Here is a 20,423-nt window from a genome sequence, read left to right as displayed (position 1 = left end):
CTATATACCTCACTAAGGTACAAATTAGAAGTAGGGTAGTCACTCCCAGAAATTATATTAGTAACTGCATTAAAAACTTCTAGAATCTCACACACCATGTCAACATTTTCCCATTCATCAAGACTTGGCAAACAATCATAAGTTGGTTCTCTAACTTTAAATCTAAAGAATGCATCTTTGAATTTTAATGCAGAAGACATCATGTCATAAGTGGAGTTCCAACGAGTTGGACAATCCATAACCAATCTCTTTTCACCAAGTTTTAGTTGTTGTACAATTTCAGAAAAAGTGCGAAGTCTAGCATCAGACAGATTTATGAATTTGACATTTTCACGCACATTATCAATGATATCATTAATCTGAACAAGACCATCTTGGACTAATAAGTTCAAAATATGAGCACAACAACGCACATGAAACAACTTTCCACCACAAACCAAATTTTTTTTCCTAGAAAAATCTTCTTTGAAAACTCTCATACAAACATCATTATATGCAGCATTATCAACTAAAATACTAAAACTTTATTTTCGATCTCCCACTCTTTCAAACACTTGTAAATAACATCTGTTATATCAACACCACGACAAGGAGGAGGAACATGCACAAAACTCAAAACTCATTTTTTTAGCTTCCAATTACTGTCAATAAAATGCCCAATAATAACCATGTATTCAATCTTTTGATTTTGTGACTTCCAAAGATCCGTGGTAAGACTAATCTTGTTAATCTCTTTTAGCAAAATTTTCAATTTCTTTTTCTATGCCTCATACTCCTCCATACACTCCTTCTTAATGGTCTTATAGGATATTTTCTCATAATTCATATTTTCCATCTTCATTACAAAATTAAATCCCTCCTCTTCTACTATCATGAATGGATGCTCATGCATAAGAATTCAATGAGCAATGAGTACTCTTAGTTTAGCTAGATAATATTTTCCTCCAAAATCCATAAAAGGAAGTCCAGATGGACTCTGATCAACATTTGACCCCACTCCCACTGGTTGAAAGTTTAAGGTTTTTTGTTTTCTCATTGCCACTTTTTTACTAGTGCAACGTTTCAAATGTCGACTCATATGTGTGGTCATTCCACTACTAAAAACACTCAAGTTGATTTAATAATGAACACACTGAACCTTTTTTGTACCATTAAGTTATACTTCTTTGAATTCCAACCACACGTGAGACTTTTTTTGTCTTTTTGAAGTATGGGTAGAGTCACTTTCATCCTCATTTATGGTAAATTTCATCTGGGCCCACTTCTATGACAGAGGGTAGTGACTCTGGTAGAGTTGAGTCACTATTTATGGCCACACTAGAACTAGTGTTAATTATTTATGTCAATTGAGGAGGTGTTAACATTCTTACTTCTACAAACAAACAAAATTACAAATTAAAAACATAAAGAAAATAAAGCAATCCAAACAACAAAGATCTTACACATAATTTAAGATACTTATCAGCAATAAGGAGAACAATGCCTATGAAGATTAACAATTCTAGGGGGGACACTTTAATGACATTGATAGAAAAAGACAAAGCAAGATTATCAAAAGATTCAAAAGTGCTGAAGTAGGAACTTGTATGTACCTCCTTAGGGAGGTTTCTACATTAACTACAACTTTAGAAAACAATATCCTAAAATAAAATTACCCAAATACCCCTGACCTTTAACATTCGTTCAAAATTACCCAAATAAACCTAACCTTTAACTTTCTTTTATCTCTAAAAAATATATGAGGTAATCATTATCCTGTTATATCTGGATGATTTATTTTTCAATGACTCTCTCTCTCTGTCTCTCTCTCTCTCCCCCTATTTTTAAGGAGTCTATTATTAGGCCTAATCTTGTTTTATCAAACTTGTCTATTCTTAGAGAAAGGTACGTGACGTTGTGACAATTGGGAATGACCCTTGTCTTTCAATGCAGCGGGGTCTCTTAGAGTCTATAACCCTGCACCCAATAGTTTTCAGTCCAATATACCAATCCTTCTTTTATATATAAATTTTAAAACTTCTAAGAGAAGGAAATAAGCACATCAACATTCTCTTCTAATATTCTGATGAAATTCAACCTCAATACCAAGAAATTAATGATAAAAATGAAAAAAAAAATCAACACTTACAGAACAGAAAGAGTGTTCGTCATTCGAGGATATCGCCAAAAGTCTTTCCAAGAATGAAGGAGCATTGCTGAAACGAAGTGAGAGTTAGAAATTTTGTAGGGTCAGGTCGGCGACAAAAAAAAAACAGAACATTACATAAAAATCTTACCTCCCGTCGGACCGTTGCTTTCGTCTTGTCAGCGAGGAAGAACTTCGGATGAAGAAATCGAAGATGAAGGATAAAAATCAATTTAAAAAAAGAGAGATAATTTACATCCGTATGTATCTAACATATCAATTCAACGAAATATTGGGTCTAAAAATAAAAATTTTGTACTGTATTCCGAAATGTTCTGTTCTGATATGTATGATGAATACATGCTTACTAAACTTGTTACTAGTCTAACATAACAGAATTGGGTTGAGTTCCATATGCATAAAAAAGATTTTTGTTTTGGTGAACAACAATTTAATTATTATGGTTGTTCTATGGGCCACAATATTATATTTAGGAATAGGAAGAGTTCAGCTAGAAAAATTTCCTATCATGCGTATTCCTTTTGTGATTGGACGAAATTTCACTGGTAAGAGAGGTGTAAAATTCAAACAGAATAAATAGAAAACATGGTATAAGAACGTAATTATCCTCGCATTTCTCGCAAACATTCTAGCTGAGCCTCTATTGAGTAAATGACTAAAAGTTCTAGCTCGAAATATATTAAGCAACTCAGACATACTTAAAAAAAAATGAACAAGTTAAAAATAAGAAGAAGGAAGATATATTGACTGCCTTATTTGCCCAGGGAAACTTTACAGTTAGCAAAAGCCTAAACATAGAGGTTCATTGGATTTGAAGAAGATTTTTTTGAAACAGTTGAAAAGGTTAACCACGGAACCAAGCGTTCTAGTTTTCTGCAAGTAATCCTTACCTCAAGTATTTTCATTTAACACCATTATATGAGTAACAAGCACAGTGATATGAGAAAGATAAACACTAAGGACGAATATCAACAATCATTTGCTCTTAATTGTCTCCCCTATCACATAACCTGGCATAAACATGGTCGCCGGTAGGGGTGGCTTTCATAATCAAATCATTCAAATATTGATCAAAAGATCATTGTTGTGTCTTGCTCGAATCAACACCGAAATCGCAGAAGAAGAAAATGTACAAAAAATAAACATGAAAAAAAAATAACACTGAAATCGCAGAGGAAGAAAACGTACAGAAGATAAAAATGAAAAAAAAATCAACACTGAAATCGCCGAGGAAGAAAACGTACAGAAGATAAAAATGAAAAACAAAAATCAACACCGAAATCGCAAAGGAAGAAAACGTACAGAAGATAAAACTGAAAAAAAAAATCAACAATTATAGAAACAGAGAGTGTTCGCCGTTCGGGGATATCTCCAAAACCTTTCCAAGAATGAAGGAGCACTGCTGAAATGAAGCGAGAGTTAGAGATTTTGTAGGGTTAGTTCGGTGACACAAATATAACAAAACATTAAATAAAAAGCTTAACTCCCGTCGGACCGTCGCTTTCATTCTTCGGCGAGGAAGAACTTTGGATGAAGAAATCGAAGAGGAAGAAGATAGAAGAGGAAGAAATCATAGACAAAAAAATTGAAAATTTTGATAGAGATTGGGCAATCAAAGAGGGAGAGGGAGAACGAAGGATTTGAAGACCAAAATCTCCCATTTCCCATGAATACCCGCCGATGGACAACGATTTCCATGAGAAAATCATGCTGAAACGACATGGAAATGGCAGAGAAGTATGAGTTTCGTAGGCAGCAAGACGAAATGGAAGAGACGGGACTTTCTTTCCCAAAAAAATTTCCAAATCCCCCCGATTCCCGAATCGCCGCTCATTAAATTAATGAGTCGGAGCCAAACCTGGCTCTGCTCGAGCTCGGTTCGTTAATCTAAACAAGCCCATTTATGATCTCGAGCTCAGCTCGAGCTCGAGATATAACGAATCGAACCGAGCCGACACCTAGCCGAACTCAAGCCGCTCGCGAGCCGGATTGGTTTGAAGCCACCCCTAGCAGTGATGCTTTCAAAGTTGCAATACTTGTTATTATCCTTCACCTAATTTACCTTGCAGCATTGAGCTAGTTCATTTAGATGTGGTCATTGGTTCAAATTCTAACCAACCTGTAAAAAGCATAAATCAGCAATATAGATAAATTTATTTTTTCCAACTAAACTAGCCTTAGAAGTCATTTGTGTCAAAAAGACTAAACAGTAAACATGATGCATATCAGGTAAAATCCACTCAATTTCAAAGACTAACAGCTTCCTCAGGCTATCAATTTGCCTAGCCATAAAAGATCCACAGGCTTACCAGTTGGTAAAGATCAGAGGAAAAGTAGATAAAGGAAAGAGATGTTTTCTGAGAGAGAGAGAGACCGTAGCCTCATCATCTAATTAATGTGTACCTGTGTGACGAAGGAATTCTTTTTACTTTTTATTTTTTTGAATGGTTGACAACCAACTTATAATCAAATAGTTTGAATGGCTTACAACAACTTCATGAAATGTGAACAAGCTGAAAATCAAACTTAGGTGAGGGAAAAAACTCAAGTGGATATAAAAATCAGAACAGCCTTTTCCCAGTGAGATTCAAAACTCTTCAAACATACTCTTCAACAACAATTTTAGTAAAAGAAACCTATCACTTTAGCACCAACATTCTTCTTCTCGCCTCATCATGATCCAAAATCCCTACATATGTTGTCAAGACAACGTAACCAAACTATCTAGATGGGAGCAGCCTTGCTGTCCATGATTCAATCTCCTTGACACCAACATAAAAATGAGGACTAATAACACCACCCTTGTTCAACCTACAATTCAAATTTACCACAATTTTATCAGCCCTGTGATCATCAACCCACTCAAATTCTACTATATAACCATGCTTCTGCATGACAAGGAAGAACTTAATGATCACTTTTGAAGACGGCCGAAGGAATTCAATATCACACATATGAGAATTGCAAGGTATTGAGGATTTACCTTAGCATTTAAGAATCTCTTGTCATTTCTATTCTTCTATCAAGGCTAAAAACTGAGCATATATGTGCAGGCCATTAATAACAAATAGAGAATACAAATTTTGTTGCAATAGTTGCAATGGTATAGATCTTTTCGCCTTTCATTTGATCCTTGACATGGCGTCACAAAAGACCTTAGTTATAAAGATGCCTAACAAATGAAGCAAACATCAACACAATTTGTTGTTCATAATACAAGGATCCCCTCAACCAATAAAAAAATAAAAAAATTGTGTTCACCTACTAGAGTTAGTGGCCTTTTTCATTTGGGCAAGAAATTAGCTTCTACAATAGGATGACACATGCAGGTCCAAGCAATACAGTCCAGATGGATATCAACATGGAGATAAATGACCTCTGTTGAGAAATCTTATCTGGATATAGTATCTTCTTAAAGAAGGATCTTGGCTGATATTAACAAAATGGTTATACGACATTGTAATATGCATGACAATCCTTTAGTGATCAAAAAATACAAAGCAGGTTCATTACAACTTAAATATCATATGAGAATAAAATAAATGTATACCTCCAATTACATAACTATTGCAGTTGTCTCAGAATTTTCTCCACTGGAAGCAACCCTTCTTCTCTTTGCTCCGTAAAAGGAGATGTTTTCAGTGGTTAGGAGGAATGGCAGTACAAGAGACAACAACTGAAACAAGACTAGAGAAGATGTTTGCTTCGCTTAACACAATTCCCGTTTCATGATCTAATTTGGAGCTTATCAAATGAACCATAACCAAAAACTTCACTTTTTTAAACATTTTGGTAGATGGCCATACAATCTTGTCTTCTTCCATACCTAATTTAATTGGTAAGAATATTAACATTCTTAATCATTTCATGAAAAGATAAGAAACTGATCCATTCCAAAATGAACAATAATGATACAATAAGGGACAAAAACACATATATGGCTCTTTGGAAGATACGATGTAATTAGGGTGTCACTAATGTAATTAATTTACATTTTTTGTCTCTTATTCACTCTTATTAGGGTGAAGGGTATACTTATAATATTGATACTTTTGATACCTATAGATATAACTTATGGGGAAGGGTTTGGACTAAGTCCAAAACCCTAATTTATTTCCTCCTCTTTCCTTCACGTACTCTTCTCTCCTCTCTCTTGGACGTGTATCATATTCTCTTTGCTTTCTTCTTCCTCCTTCCTTCTCTCGTTTGCTTACCTATGGAATCCTGAAAATCAACATGGTATTAGAGTTGTGATTTTCAGGACTCCATGACCTAATCTCTTTGCTCGGTTACATAGCCACCAGAGATAGGCAGGCCAAGATCGGATCTCGTCTCCTTTGCTTCAATTGATCAACGAAGTGAAAGCGTTAGTACAATTTTCGTGGCAGTTATTTCAGATTGGGTGGTAAGTAATCTAAAGTTGATTTCATATATGGTTTTGGTTATGTTCTTCCTCTGGGTTGTCAAACCATGATACGTTTTGGAACTCAAAACTATTCCCATCATTCCTTGGCCATCATTACAATTTTTGAATGATTCAGAAATTGGAAACTTAGCCAATGAGGGAAGATTCCTAGGCTAGGCTTGGAAGATTTCCAAGTTATTCTCTATCTAAACTTGGAAGTTTCTAGTTCAGAAACTTGGAAACTTTCCAGTTTTGAATCTCAGGCAGGAAACATGACATAGAAGGAAATTTCAGCCTTAGGACGTGTTTTTGCAGTGTTTGAAATAAGGTTTAGATGTCATATCTAAATGAATGGGGTGTGCCAATTTTCGCTTATATGGTGCATTAAAGGCGTTTCATTAAGTTAATAATGATCAATAGTTATGGATCGAATGATTTGTCTCTCTACCTCTACAGATCAACTTCAAGTAGTTGATTAAGTATTGGAAAACGGTTAATGGGAAAGCACGTGATGTCTTTAATAACTATCTTTGTACTCGGAGCTACATTGTGTGCGCTTGTGAGGACTAGGGTACTGCATATAAGATGGAGCGCCATGGTTCTAGCCATGTTAATCTATTTTTTTGGTCATCCAATATACAGTAAAACATTCATTACCGGACAGTACTGTAGGTGCTAGTTGCATTGTTGCCTCTAGAAAATTTTCAGATTCAAAGAACAACCAATATGTATACAGCGAGGAGGAAAATCTTGAAGGACAAAGGTGTTGAGCCTCCTGAGTTTGAAGATTCAGTTGCTCAGGTTCAATACCAATGCTAGATCATATTACATGGTTGTGGGTTTGGGTTCTTTTATTCTTAATATATCTTTCTTTGCAGTCATCCTTTAATTTGGAGAATACCAATCACGAGCTGAAGAGTGACCTGAAAGATCTTTATATTAATTCTATTGTGTGAGGATAATGAATTCATTTGACTGCCATTTTTTTCCATTTTCATTTTTCTCATAGAATTCAAAGTTTTGTTCTGACCTTGCTTTGCTTGTTATTTTTTTTATTATGCAGCCAAGTTGATGTACTCAAAAATAAGATTTTAATTTTCGTTGTGTTGATATTCACATCGTCTTGCGTAAATAGCCGATTTACAGATTATAATAATCTATACACGGAAGGATTGAGAGAGATTATAGTGATTACACAATTACAGGGATTATAGGATTTTTCAGAATATGGAAAGAATATATTTCTGTATACGGGAAGAAATTTCAACACTCCCCCTCAAGTTGGTGCATAGATATCACTCATGCCTAACTGGTCAAGACAATTGTTAAAAGCTCGGTAAGACACTGCCTTGGTCAATACATCGGCAAGTTGATCTTGAGATCGAACATGTGGTACTTCAATGATTCTTGCTTCTAGCTTTTCCTTGATAAAGTGTATATCAACTTCAACGTGTTTAGTTCTATCATGTTGAACTGGGTTGTGGGCAATACCACATATTGCCTTACTATAACAATATAATTTCATAAGACTTGTTTGCTCAATGTGCAGTTCTTGTATCAGATTCTAGATCCATAATAATTCACATATTGCCTTGGCCATTCCCCTGTATTCAGCTTTAGCTGGCGATCTAGCCACCACCTCTTTTTTCTTACTTCTCCAAGTGACCAAATTTTCACCTACAAATGTAAAGTATCCAGATGTAGATCGTCGATCCTCTATTCCCAATAGGCATTGGTATAACCTTCAATTTTCAAGTCGTCTCCTTTTTAAAATAAAATTCCTTTCCCTGGAGATGGTTTCAAGTATTGCAAGATACGGTTGACGACATTCATATGTTCTTCACTTAGAGAGTGCATAAATTGACTAACCACACTTAGTACATAAGCTAAATCTGGTCTGGTATGTGCTAGATATATTAACCTCTCGACTAGTCTTTGATAAAGTTCCTTGTTACTAGGGACTTGATCTGAACGTGTTCCCTGTTTTAGATTTTCTACCATGGGAGTATTGGCTAGACTACATGTTGTCATACCAATTTCCTTCAACAAGTCCAAAGCATATTTTCGTTGAGATAGAAAAATTCCTTCCTTCGATCTTGGCACTTCAATACCAAGAAAATATTTAAAGTAACCAAGATCTTTCATTTCAAACTCTCTGGAAAGATGACTTTGCAATGTTTTCTTTTCTTCTGGATCATTCCCAGTTACTATCGTATCATTAACATACACAATAAGAGTTGATATTGTTTTCTTGTTAGATTTTAGGAAGAAATTATGATTCGAGTTGCTTTCCTTGTATCTGATAGATTTTATAAAATCGGTGAACCTTCCAAACCACGCCCTCGGGGACTGCTTCAAACCTTATAGGGACTTCCTTAGTTTGCATACTTGTTTGCATTCTTTGGTTTGCATAATACATTCGGGTGGTAATTCCATATATACTGCTTCTTGGAGATCTTCGTGCACAAATGCATTTTTAACATAAGGGCCAGTCAAGATTCACGGCTAAAGATATTAGAGTTCGAACAGTATTGATTTTGACCACTGGTGGGAATGTCTCAGTGTAATCAATCCCGTAGGTTTGAGTATATCCTTTGGTGACAAACCTTGCTTTGAACCTTTCAATGGTGACATCGGCTTTATATTTAATGGTAAATACCCACTTGCATCCGACTGGTGTATTTTCTACAGGTAGGTCAACCACTTCCCATGTCGAATTCTTTTGGAGGGACCTCATTTCTTCATTCATAGCTTCTTTCCACTTTGGATCTTTCAAGGCTTCCTACACACTATTAGGAATAGATATAGCATATAATTGATTCATAAATACTTCATTTGCCTTTGACAATCTATGTTAAGACACAAAATTATGCATGGGATACTAAGATTTAGAGGTGAGAAGAGGTTTATAATTAACTCTAGGTTTTCCTCTTGTGGTTCGATAAGGTAGCACTCTTAGTTGAGTTTCGGAACTTACATGAGGCTTAGGCATGGACTCGGACTTAGAAAATAATTGATCCACTGGTACTTTATGAAGAGGGAAAGATGTCGACTGAGACTCTGGTTGAATCACTTCCATCTGGTCTTTACTGTCTCCATTCTGTGAATTATGCTCATTTGTATCATTTTGATGTTCACTGCTGTAATCTAAATACTTACCACTTGTAGTATCCAAGGTGTCCAAATGATGATTAAGGGTCTGGAATTCAATCATGTTGTCCACCTGAGTTGAAGACTCGGGAGTAGAATAATATATGTTATCTTCGTGAAATACCACATCAAGAGTGACATACAATTTGTGAGAGGGAGGATGATAACAACGATAACCTTTTTTATGTTGAGCATAACTAACAAAGAAACACTTGAGAGTTCGGGGTTCCAATTTATTTCTCAATGGCTTAAGGAGATGAATAAAGGCTACACACCCAAAAACTCTAGGTGGCAGATTCGGCATAGTATGTGAACTTATGGTTTCATGAAGAACACTCCAGGGAGTTTGAAATTGCAACGCACTCAAGGGTATTCAGTAGATAAGAAAATTTGTAGTTGTGATGGATTCACCCCAGTAACTAGCCGACATATGAAATTCAAACAAGGAAGCACGAACAACCTCAAGAAGGTGACAGTTCTTTCGATCCGCAACCCCATTTTTCTAAGGGGTGTACGAACAAGTAGTTTGATGAGTAATACCATGATCACCATTGTCGTTGTAGAGAGTTTGTATTGTAGAAAGGTACTGAGTGGCTATCGTTCTGTGAAATTGTTTGAATAGTGAACTAACTTCACTTTTTGATTTCATTAAGCAAATCCAAGTCATACGGGTGTGATCATCAATAAAGGAAATAAACCACCGTTTATCACTAAGAGAGGTTATATTTGATAGACCCCATACATCAACGTAGATAATCATAAAGGGTTTTGGACTCCTATTTATGCTTATTTGAAATAGAACACGATGGCTTTTGGCCAATTCACATACATCACACTTAAAATCTAAAACAGATAATCTAACAAAGATTTTTGGAAACAATTTCTTTAAATAACCAAAGGATAAGTGACTCAACCGTTTATGCATAACCAAATTTCAGAATCTGCAAATCTATTCACGGAGATTGCTTGAGCTAACTTATGAGAACTCTCTGGCTTCATATCAAGGTAATAGAGCTTCCCCCTTCTAGTACCATAACCAATTGTCTTCCGGGTTCGAATATCCTTAAAAACACAAAGGTTAGGCCAAATAATCACAATACAATGCAGAGTGAGAGGGAGTACCATTTGTTGTAGATACGATATAATATTCAGATGGTTTCATAATTTTAACATGATGATTGTCAAAGGTCATATGATCGGTAACACTAGAATCAATTATCCATTCACTATTTCTACAAGGAGTGGAAGTATTAAGAACCTTACCAAATGTAGCAATTAAAACTGATGCATCCTCAGTCGTGTTGAATTTATTGAAAAGAGAAATACTTCATTAACTTAGTATAATTAGAGTACATTAACCTCTATTTATAATAGAGGAAAGTATTTGAGTCCAATTATAATTAAACTACCCTTGTCCCAATTACACCCAATCTCTAACACTTAAAGATAAGTCCTAGCATAATTAAATAACCCAATATAAATAGAAGATTAACATGACTAAAACACCTTTAAACTGAAACTCCTCTATGAGACCTGCTTCCATAATAATCGTGCTCTGTTAAACTTCTTATTGTGTAAGACTTCTTATGCCACGTCACGTGAACATGGTGGGTGCCATATCTTATGGGCTTGGACCCATCTTCCAACACTCTTGGATATGTGGGCCTTCCTTGGTCTTATGAGTTTGGGCCCATCTTCCAACACTCCCCCTCAAGTCGGGGGTAAAAAAATATCATGAACTCCCAGCTTGCTACAAATGATATATAGGATCTTCTCGTATAAAATGGCAGTCCTCCATATGCTCCAACACTCCCCCTCAAGATGGTGCTCTCTTCCAAGAGTCCCAGCTGGCAAAAGATAAGTGAGAGTAAAATCACTCCAAGTTGTATGACATTGCTCCATACTCCAGTCATAACCCATGCTAGATGTAGGGCACACTCCTATCATTCTTAGGTAGTGGCACTCCTATCTTTCGTAGGTAGTGGGTTTATACGTAGTGCTCAGAAGTGTAGTAAAACTCCTCCATCACCGTGTCCCTCCACAAGACAATGACTCTCAAGTGGAATGAGTAATAAATGCCAATTAAGGGGGGTAACATATATGTAGTAATAAACTCCTCCATCATGGTGTCCCAACCCGGGCACCAACTCTCACAGGTAGAAATAGGTGATAAATGCCTATCATTCACAAGACGGCGATAAAAGACCCACATGTATATATATATAAAGTCTCAATGGACTTAAGACACCCAATCATGATGGACTTAAACTCCCAACCGAAGCAACACGCAAGAGGTTGGCCCAAAGAAGTATGTGAGAGTCAAATAAAGGATGGTAGGAGTATGGTTGTAAGATAACCAATAGGTAACAGGTAAAGAAGAAGATAGAATGTTGAGGCCACCAGTTCTTCAATAATAATGTCTCATCCAAAGAAACACAATAACTGTAGCTGAAATGGGTCTAGGCCCATATAACATGAACCAAAATAATAAAATCCTTGTAAAAGGACCCATGAAATAATCCGATGCGAGTATCCCAATTATTACTGCGAGTCAGAATTTTCTTTATATTCAATTTTCTTTGCTCTTTCTTTTACTTCTTCTACTTCTCCCCCTCAAGCTGAGAGGTAATGACAGTGTTCCTAGAGATCTTTCTTTTGATATATAATTCTCCATATAAAGTCTCGTTCTTGATAGCCTAAAATAGCTCAGAAGTTGAAGTTTTCTGCTGCTGTACGAACCTCTTTTGCAATCTGACATTTTCTGCTTCAAATATTGATTTTTCTTTGTATTTAACTCTGATTGCAAAAGTTCATTTTTCCTTAAGAAGTAGACTCGAATATATTTCCGTAAATATATAATATTCAATATGAAAAGCCCAGTATAGAGGTGATAGCACAAAGAAAACAACGGGAATATGGACTAAAAAGAGAAAAAAATACGAACCTAAACTATTAGAGATAATTTATCAGAACAAATCATATTACCTCTGTGGGTTGATCGAGTCAACTCACAGAAGTTGCTCTGATACCATGCTGAAATTATGGAAAAGATAAATACTTCATTGACTTAATATAATTAGAGTACATGAACCACTATTAATAATAGAGGAAAGTAGTAGAGTCCAATTACAATTAAACTACCTTTGTCCCAATTACACCCAAACTCTAACAATTAAAGATAAGTCCTAGCATAATTAAATAACCCAATATAAATAGAAGACTAACATGACTAAAACACCTTTAAACTGAAACTCCTCTATGAGACCTGCTTGCATAATAATTGTGGCTCTGTTAGACTTCTTATGCCACCTCATGTGATCATGGTGGGTGTCATATCTTATGGGTTTGGGCCCATCTTCCAACACTTTTGGAAATGCAGGTCTTCCTTGGTTTTATGGGTTTGGGCCTATCTTCCAACACACTTGGATATGTGGGCCTTCCTTGGTCATGGTGGGTGTCATATCTTATGGGTTTGGGCCCATCTTCCAACACTTTTGGAAATGCGGGTCTTCCTTGGTTTTATGGGTTTGGGCCTATCTTCCAACACACTTGGATATGTGGGCCTTCCTTGGTCGTGTGGGCTTGGGCCCATCTTCCAACACTCCCCCTCATGTTAGGGGTGAGAGAACATCATGAAATCCCAGTTTGCTGCTAATGATGTATAGGATCTTCTCTTATAAAATGGCAGTCATCCATATCGTTTAACACTCCCCCTCATGCTGGTGCTCTCTTCCATGAGGCCCAGCTGGCATAAGATAAGTGACAGTAAAATCACTCCAAGTCGTATGACATTGCTCCATACTGCAGTCATAACCCATGCTGGATATAGGGCACACTCCTATCATTCTCGGGTAGTGGCACTCCTATCTTTTGCAGGCAGTGGGTCTATACTTATTGCTCAAAATGTAGTAAAAACTCCTCCATCACTGTGTCCCTCCACAGGACAACGACTCTTAAGTGGTAGGAGTAATAAATGCCAATTAAGGGGGGTAACATATATGTAATAATAAGCTCCTCCATCACAGTGTCCCAACCCGGGCACCAACTCTCATAGGCAGAAATGGGTGATAAATGTCTGTCATTCACAAAATGGTGATAAAAGACGTGATACGTGATAAATGTTTGTCATTCACAAGACGACAATAAAAGACGTGATAAGTGGGTATTGCCTATCATTCACAAGACGACGATAAAAGACCCACGAGTATATATATATATATATATATATATAAAGTCTCAATGGACATAAGACACCCAATCATGATGGACTTAAACTCCCAACCGAAGCAACACGCAAGAGGTTGGCCCAAAGAAGTATATGAGAGTCAAATAAAGGATGGTAGGAGTAAGGTTGTCAGACAACCAATAAGTAATGGGTAAAGAGGAAGATAGGATGTTGAGGTCATCACTTCTTCAATAATAATGTCTCATCTAAAGAGACACAATAACTGTAGCTGAAATGGGTCTGGGCCCATATAACACAAACCAAAATAATAAAATCCTTGTAAAAGGACCCATGAAGTAATCCGATGCGAGTATCACAATTATTACTGCGAGTCAGGATTCTTGATATTCAATTTTCTTTGCTCTTTCTTGTACTTTTTGTACTTCTCCCCCTCAAGCTGGGAGGTAATGACAGTGTTCCTAGAGATCTTTCTTTTGATATTGTTGGAATATATGTTGTAATTAGGGTGACACTGATGTAATAAGTTCACATTTCCTGTCTCTTCTTCACTCTTATTAGGGTGAAGGGTATACTTGTAATATTGGTAATTTTGATATCTATAAATATACATTATGGGGGAGGGTTTAGATCAAGTCAATAACCTCCTGTTTTCTCCCAATGGTGTCTCTCTCATTTTTCTCAATGACCTAAATCAGCTTTGATTTTCAAGACTCGTATCTATGGTGTTCTAGAAAAAGAAAATATTTCCTTCTTTGCTCATATTACTGTTTTTTTTTTTACATTGTTAATGGAACTACGTTTCTGCTAATGCGTATTTCTGGTAACATCTGCCATCATTTCAATAAAATATTTTTGTTCTGATCATTTGGCATCGCTGTTCTTCCGCTTACGGGAGGTTATCATCAATCAGAAAGTTTCCTTCGTTGTTATTCTGGATATTATTGTGGAAAGTCATAAATTAAAGCATCTGCTGCATTGTCCGGTTTCCATTCTGGTTCTCGTCGACTGCCTCCTGCCATCACTTATGGTACTTTCTTTATTCTTGCTCTGTTAATCCGGAAGCCGTCTTCCCTGCTCCGTCGGATAGGAAACAGAGATTGGCATCTTGTCGATTTTTTTGCCACGCTGTCGGAGAACGCAAGTGGCCACTGTTTGTACTACCATAGAACAAAGAAGAGTTGCAACAGAGACGAGTCTTCCCTTCCAGCAGTGCTCGTCTTCCCCGGCATTGCTGCCCTTCAGCGAGTCCGTCTTTGTTTATCAGGAGTTTATCATTGATTGGAAAGTCTCTTTCGCTGTTGTTTTGAAGTTCAGTCGGCCGCTCTTTTCGGCACCGTGGAGAAGAATATTTGTTGTTGTTTATCCAGTTATTGACACTATTGTTCGTCCGCTGCTTCTCTGAGATCTCCTGTCATGATTGTCGCATGAGATCTCCCGATCTCTTCGGAGCCGAGAAGGACGCACTGTTGCGATTAGAAAGTCCTCGAATATCTTTGAAAATATTTTTCGGAAAATCCTCTCACGCCGATTAATATGCTGGATTATTTACATTCTGTTGTGCTGCCGCGAGGGGAAGACGACCCTGTTGCCCCAAGAGGATTTGAGCTCCGGCACTGTTCGGTTCGTACGCGCTAACCTGACAGTCCGAACGGCCTCCTCGGAATCGCCCATTGTGTATGGAATCCTACCGTGATTTTCTCTGGCTTTCCGCAATGTTCGGAAACCAGTGTGTCGTGCCAAGCTTCTTCTGCCCGAGACCAAAGAGTCATCTATTTAGCCGGGTTAACCCAGCGGGCGGGCGCTGACTCATTCTGCTCCACTCGGGTTAACCCAGCGAGTTGGATCAATCGAGTCAACTCGGGCCCGGGTCAAACTGACTCAGGAAAAAATGCCTCGGTATATGTGTCAATTCGCAAGTTCATACATATTTTCCATGACTCGGCTATATAAGTCTACTATTTGACTTAGTGCGACTCCTTGATTCTTTTTCTCCGCCTGGATTATTATCTTGGATTATTACCTAGATTTGGTGTAACTTCCTTATTTACTGATGGACTTACTGCGGACTATTTCATGTCCTTATTATTTTTAAGGACCTCTATTATTTATCGGTTATCCGCTATTATACAACTGCACATATGGTGCATGTTTCTGGGCATTAGCCCATTTCCATTGCTGCTATTGTGTCTCTTTGATTGAGACATTATTTCTGAAGAACAACTCCTCGGTTGCTTGCCTTGGATTCATTATTTGCTGACTATCGTTGGCAATGGTTCGTTTTATGCAAATTTTGAATTTCTTAGAAAAATAAATCACATGGTGGCCCTAGCATTGTATATTCCTCTTTACCCATTACCCATTACCCATTACCCTTTGGCAGTCTTTCTCCTACCATCCTTTATTTTACTCTCACTTACCCTTATTGGCCAATCCTTTTTAAAACATTGCTTTGGTTGTCCCTTTTATTCATATGGGTGTTTAAAATCTATTGAGACTTTTTATTGGTACCGATGGGTTTTTATCGTCGTCTTGTGAATGATAGGTTTTACCCACTTTAGTGATTATTGTCACTAAATGCGTTCGAAATCCTTCGAGTTTGGTTTCGACTTATGTTTTCTCACCCATTTTACCTTTTGAGAGTTTGTGTCCAGTTTCATACTTATCGTTGGGACAACATGATGGAGGAGATTATTATTACATTTATGTTATTTGGTCCAAGCTGGAATCATTGCTATTACCTCCCAGCTTGAGGGGGTGTTGTAATATATGATGTAATTAGGGTGGCACTGATGTAATTAGTTTACGTTTCCTGTCTCTTCTTCACTCTTATTAGGGTGAAGGGTATACTTGTAATATTGGTAATTTTGATATCTATAAATATACATTATGGGGGAGGGTTTGGATCAAGTCCATAACCTCCTGTTTTCTCCCAATGGTGTCTCTCTCATTTTTCTCCATAACCTAAATCATGGAGTCCTGAAAAATCAACAAATATATAATTTTCATATAAAGCTTCATTCTTGATAGCATAAAATAGCTCGGAAGTTGAAGTTTTCTACTGCTGCACGAACCTCTTTTGCAATCTAACCTTTGCTGTTTCAAATATTGATTTCTCTTTGTAGATAAATCTGATTACAAAAATTCATTTTTCCTTAGGAAGTAGATTCGAATAACTTTCCGTAAATACATAATATTCAATATGAAAACCCTTGTATAGAGGTGATAACGCAAAGAAAAAAACGGGTATAGGGACTAAAAAGAGAGAAATAAAATACGAACCTAAACTGTTAGAGATAATAGATCAGAAAAAATCACATTACCTTTGTGGGTTGACCGAGTCAACTCACAAAACCTTATCTGATACCAAGCTAAATTTATGGAAAAGATAAATACTTCATTGACTTAATATAATTAGAGTAAATGAACCACTATTTATAATAGAGAAAAGTAGTAGAGTTCAATTACAATTAAATTACCCTTGTCCCAATTACACCCAAACTCTAACAGTTAAAAATAAGTTCTACCATAATTAAATAACCCAATATAAATAGAAGACTAACATGACCAAAACATCTTTAAACTGAAACTCCTCTAGGAGACCTGTTTCCATAATAATTGTGGCTTTGTTAGATTTCTTATTGTGTAAGACTTCTTATGCCACCTCATGTGATCATGGTGGGTCCCATATCTTATGGGCTTGAGCCCATCTTCCAACACACTTGGATATGTGGGTCTTCCTTGGTCGTGTGAGCATGGGCCCATCTTCCAATAGTGTGAGAGGTGGAGGGTTCTACTACTACAACGGAAGCATGATTATTTGGTTTAGAGTTCCGTTTGCGAGGCGTTTTGGTAGGATCCCACCATTCTACGAATAGCATCATGATTTTGTATGCCCAGTCTCATCACAGTGACTACAAATACGCTCTGGTTTTGTTGTTCCAATCTCATAGTTGCGATTCTGAGATCTTGATGCCTGATTTTGATAACTAGTAGGACCAGTTGGTCGAGCTGTTTTAGGCTAAGTTCGATGTGCCACCATTGCAGGTGACTCAACATGATCAACTTCACTATTTAAAGTTGTTCTGGGAATAGAGTCACGACGTATGTAAGCCTAGGCTTCTTCAAGATCCAATATCAGGTCCTTTCTGAGAATTTTGCCTCAAATTTGTTCGAATTCTGCATCCAATCCGTTTAAGAAAATGTGTACACGCAATCTTTCAACAGATTTTCTATAGGTGATAACATCATCAGGATCTTTTATTATAATCCTATCACGATGATCAAGTTCTTGGAAAATTTCCATAAGATCACCATAATATGTTGACAGAGGGCGACCAGTTTGTTTGGTGGAGAAAACTCTCTAATTCAATGAAAAAAGTTGTGATTCATCTGACCCATCGTAGAAAGTTTTGGCCAGAGCATTCCAGATTTCGAGTGCGGTGCGCAGCCAAATATAGCGCTTCATAATATCTGGTGACATAGAGGTTAGCAACCACCCCTAACTTTTTGATTTTCAGCATACCACTTCATATAGGAAGCATCAGTTTCTTGTGGGAGATGTGTTTTTCCCATAATATATTCAAACTTCTCACATCCTGTAATTTGCATATCCATGATTTGGGACCATACATCATAGTTTACTTCGGTAAGAATAACGCTGGCTGTAAAACCAGAGTTTTTGGATTAAACATGAATAATCGGTGTTGATTCCTTCGACATGATGCAAGGTGATTGGCGGTGATCAGAATAAAATCACCCAAAAATATTGGTCCAACCCACTTCCTGCAGCTGCGTTGACCCAGTTTGGGTCTCTATTTTTGGTCTGGTCCGAGAATTGGTCCGGTTCGCTTTTGTCGCCGGGTTGACCTAGTTTGGCCTTTGATTGTGGTCTGGTCCGAGTTCTGGTCGGTAGAATAATAAAAAAATTTGACCTAGTTTGGCCTAAGCTAAGCGGAAAGTTTTTTCTCGTGCCTCTTTTGTCTTCTTCGTCGAGACGCTGATGCAGCTCCTCCTTCGTCGGGCTGGTGGTTCGGTTGTAGTTCGTCAGTGACTTTCATGAGTCCTGCAGGAGTTTGGGCGACAGGTCTTTTGTTTACGGCAATGACCGAGAGGAAAGAAAACTTCTTCTCCGTCGGGACCGTTGATGCAGGTCGCTGGAAGGCTGAGCGTTGGCTCGGATGCGGTCGTCGGCGTCTTTCGGAAGTTCCGCCGGAGTAGGGTGACGACGGTGCTTCTCATGGTGACGATTGAAATAAATACGGTAGCACTGAACAGTGTTGTTCATGGCAACTACAGAGCAGACCTGCTCTATTCTTCGACGACTGGAAGTTATCCATTGAGACCGTTGAAGCGGGTTGTTGGAAGGCAGAGCGGTGGCTCGACTGGAGTCGTCGGCGTCTTTCAGAAGTTCCGCCGGAGTAGGGTGACGATGGTGCTTCTCACGGTGACAACCGATATTAATACGGGAGCACTGAACAATGCTGTTACAGAGCAGAAAACAGAGAGCTTCTGCTCTGTTCTTCGGCGACTGGAAGGAGAAGGATAATGATTCTCCCACTCTGATACTAACTCAAAAATAAGATTTCAATTTTCGTTGTATTGTTATTCACATCGTTTGACTTAAATAGCCGATTTACAGATTGTAATAATCTATACACGAAAGAATTGAGAGAGATTACAGGGATTACAAGATTTTTACGAATAAGGAAAGAATATCTTTCTATATATAGGAAGAAATCTCAACAGATGTTACCGGAAACCGCAAAGCTGTTGTTCTTAATGTTCCCTATAGACTGAGGAAAGCTTTCCGAAAGATTCATGTGAGGCTCGTGCGAGAACTAGTGAAGAAGTTTAGTGGCAAGGTGAGCTCCACTTTCTGTAGGAGTCTCGTGAACATCATTTTCGATGATGTTGGGGTACAATGCACAGTTCATCTGTTTAGAAATTGGTCGCACTTTACTGGTTTCTTTCAGTGTTATATCTGTGGTCTGATCTGGTGTTATGATTTTCCTTTGTTTAATGCTTATATGTTGTGCTAGGATGTAATACTGATTGCTACACGAAGGATTCTTATGCCGCCAAAGAAGGGTTCAGCAGTTGTGCGCCCTCGCAGCCGTACTCTAACTGCAGTTCATGATGCCATTTTGGAAGAAAAATTATCTGTTTGATCATTCCTATAAGGAAACTTTAAGGTTTTCAACAATGGGTTGTAAAACCTTCTATAAAAGAGTACATTAATAGGACAAAATTGAGCTCTCAAGCAAGTGTAGTAGGAGAATTTATATGGGCAAAAATGACGTAAAATGTCGCAAAGGCAAGTTTATTTAGGTCTATTTAGTTATTTAGATCATGCCATTAGAAATGTTCAAATGTTGAAGTGGTTTGGGTCACTAGGAAAGAAATCTATTGGAGTGTGTCTCTCAAACCTGATTACTGCTTGTTTTCACAGTTAAAACACTCAAATTGAACTCAACCAACTTTCTAGGATTTAAGTTACAATTTTGATAATAATGGTCAACGGTTGTGATAACCAATTG

The 20,423-nt window shown here is 37.4% G+C and overlaps 1 protein-coding gene across 1 annotated transcript; it reads left to right on the top strand.

Annotated features, from left to right (window-relative positions):
- Nucleotides 1–7,277: 7,277 nt before the first annotated feature.
- LOC137943050 (small ribosomal subunit protein eS7-like) lies at nt 7,278–20,054 on the top strand. Its single transcript, XM_068788746.1, has 5 exons — nt 7,278–7,352; nt 7,430–7,503; nt 10,365–10,372; nt 19,633–19,748; nt 19,926–20,054. The coding sequence occupies exons 1-5, from the start codon at nt 7,278–7,280 to the stop codon at nt 20,052–20,054; spliced, it is 402 nt and encodes a 133-aa protein (XP_068644847.1).
- Nucleotides 20,055–20,423: the final 369 nt, after the last annotated feature.

This window comes from Aristolochia californica, unplaced genomic scaffold (assembly GCF_029961685.1).
Source record: "Aristolochia californica isolate CCGP_79_NKW_82.1479 unplaced genomic scaffold, dmAriCali1.0.hap1 SCAF_10, whole genome shotgun sequence".
Lineage (NCBI taxonomy): Eukaryota > Viridiplantae > Streptophyta > Magnoliopsida > Piperales > Aristolochiaceae > Aristolochia > Aristolochia californica.
This window is presented reverse-complemented; position numbering and strand designations above follow the sequence as displayed.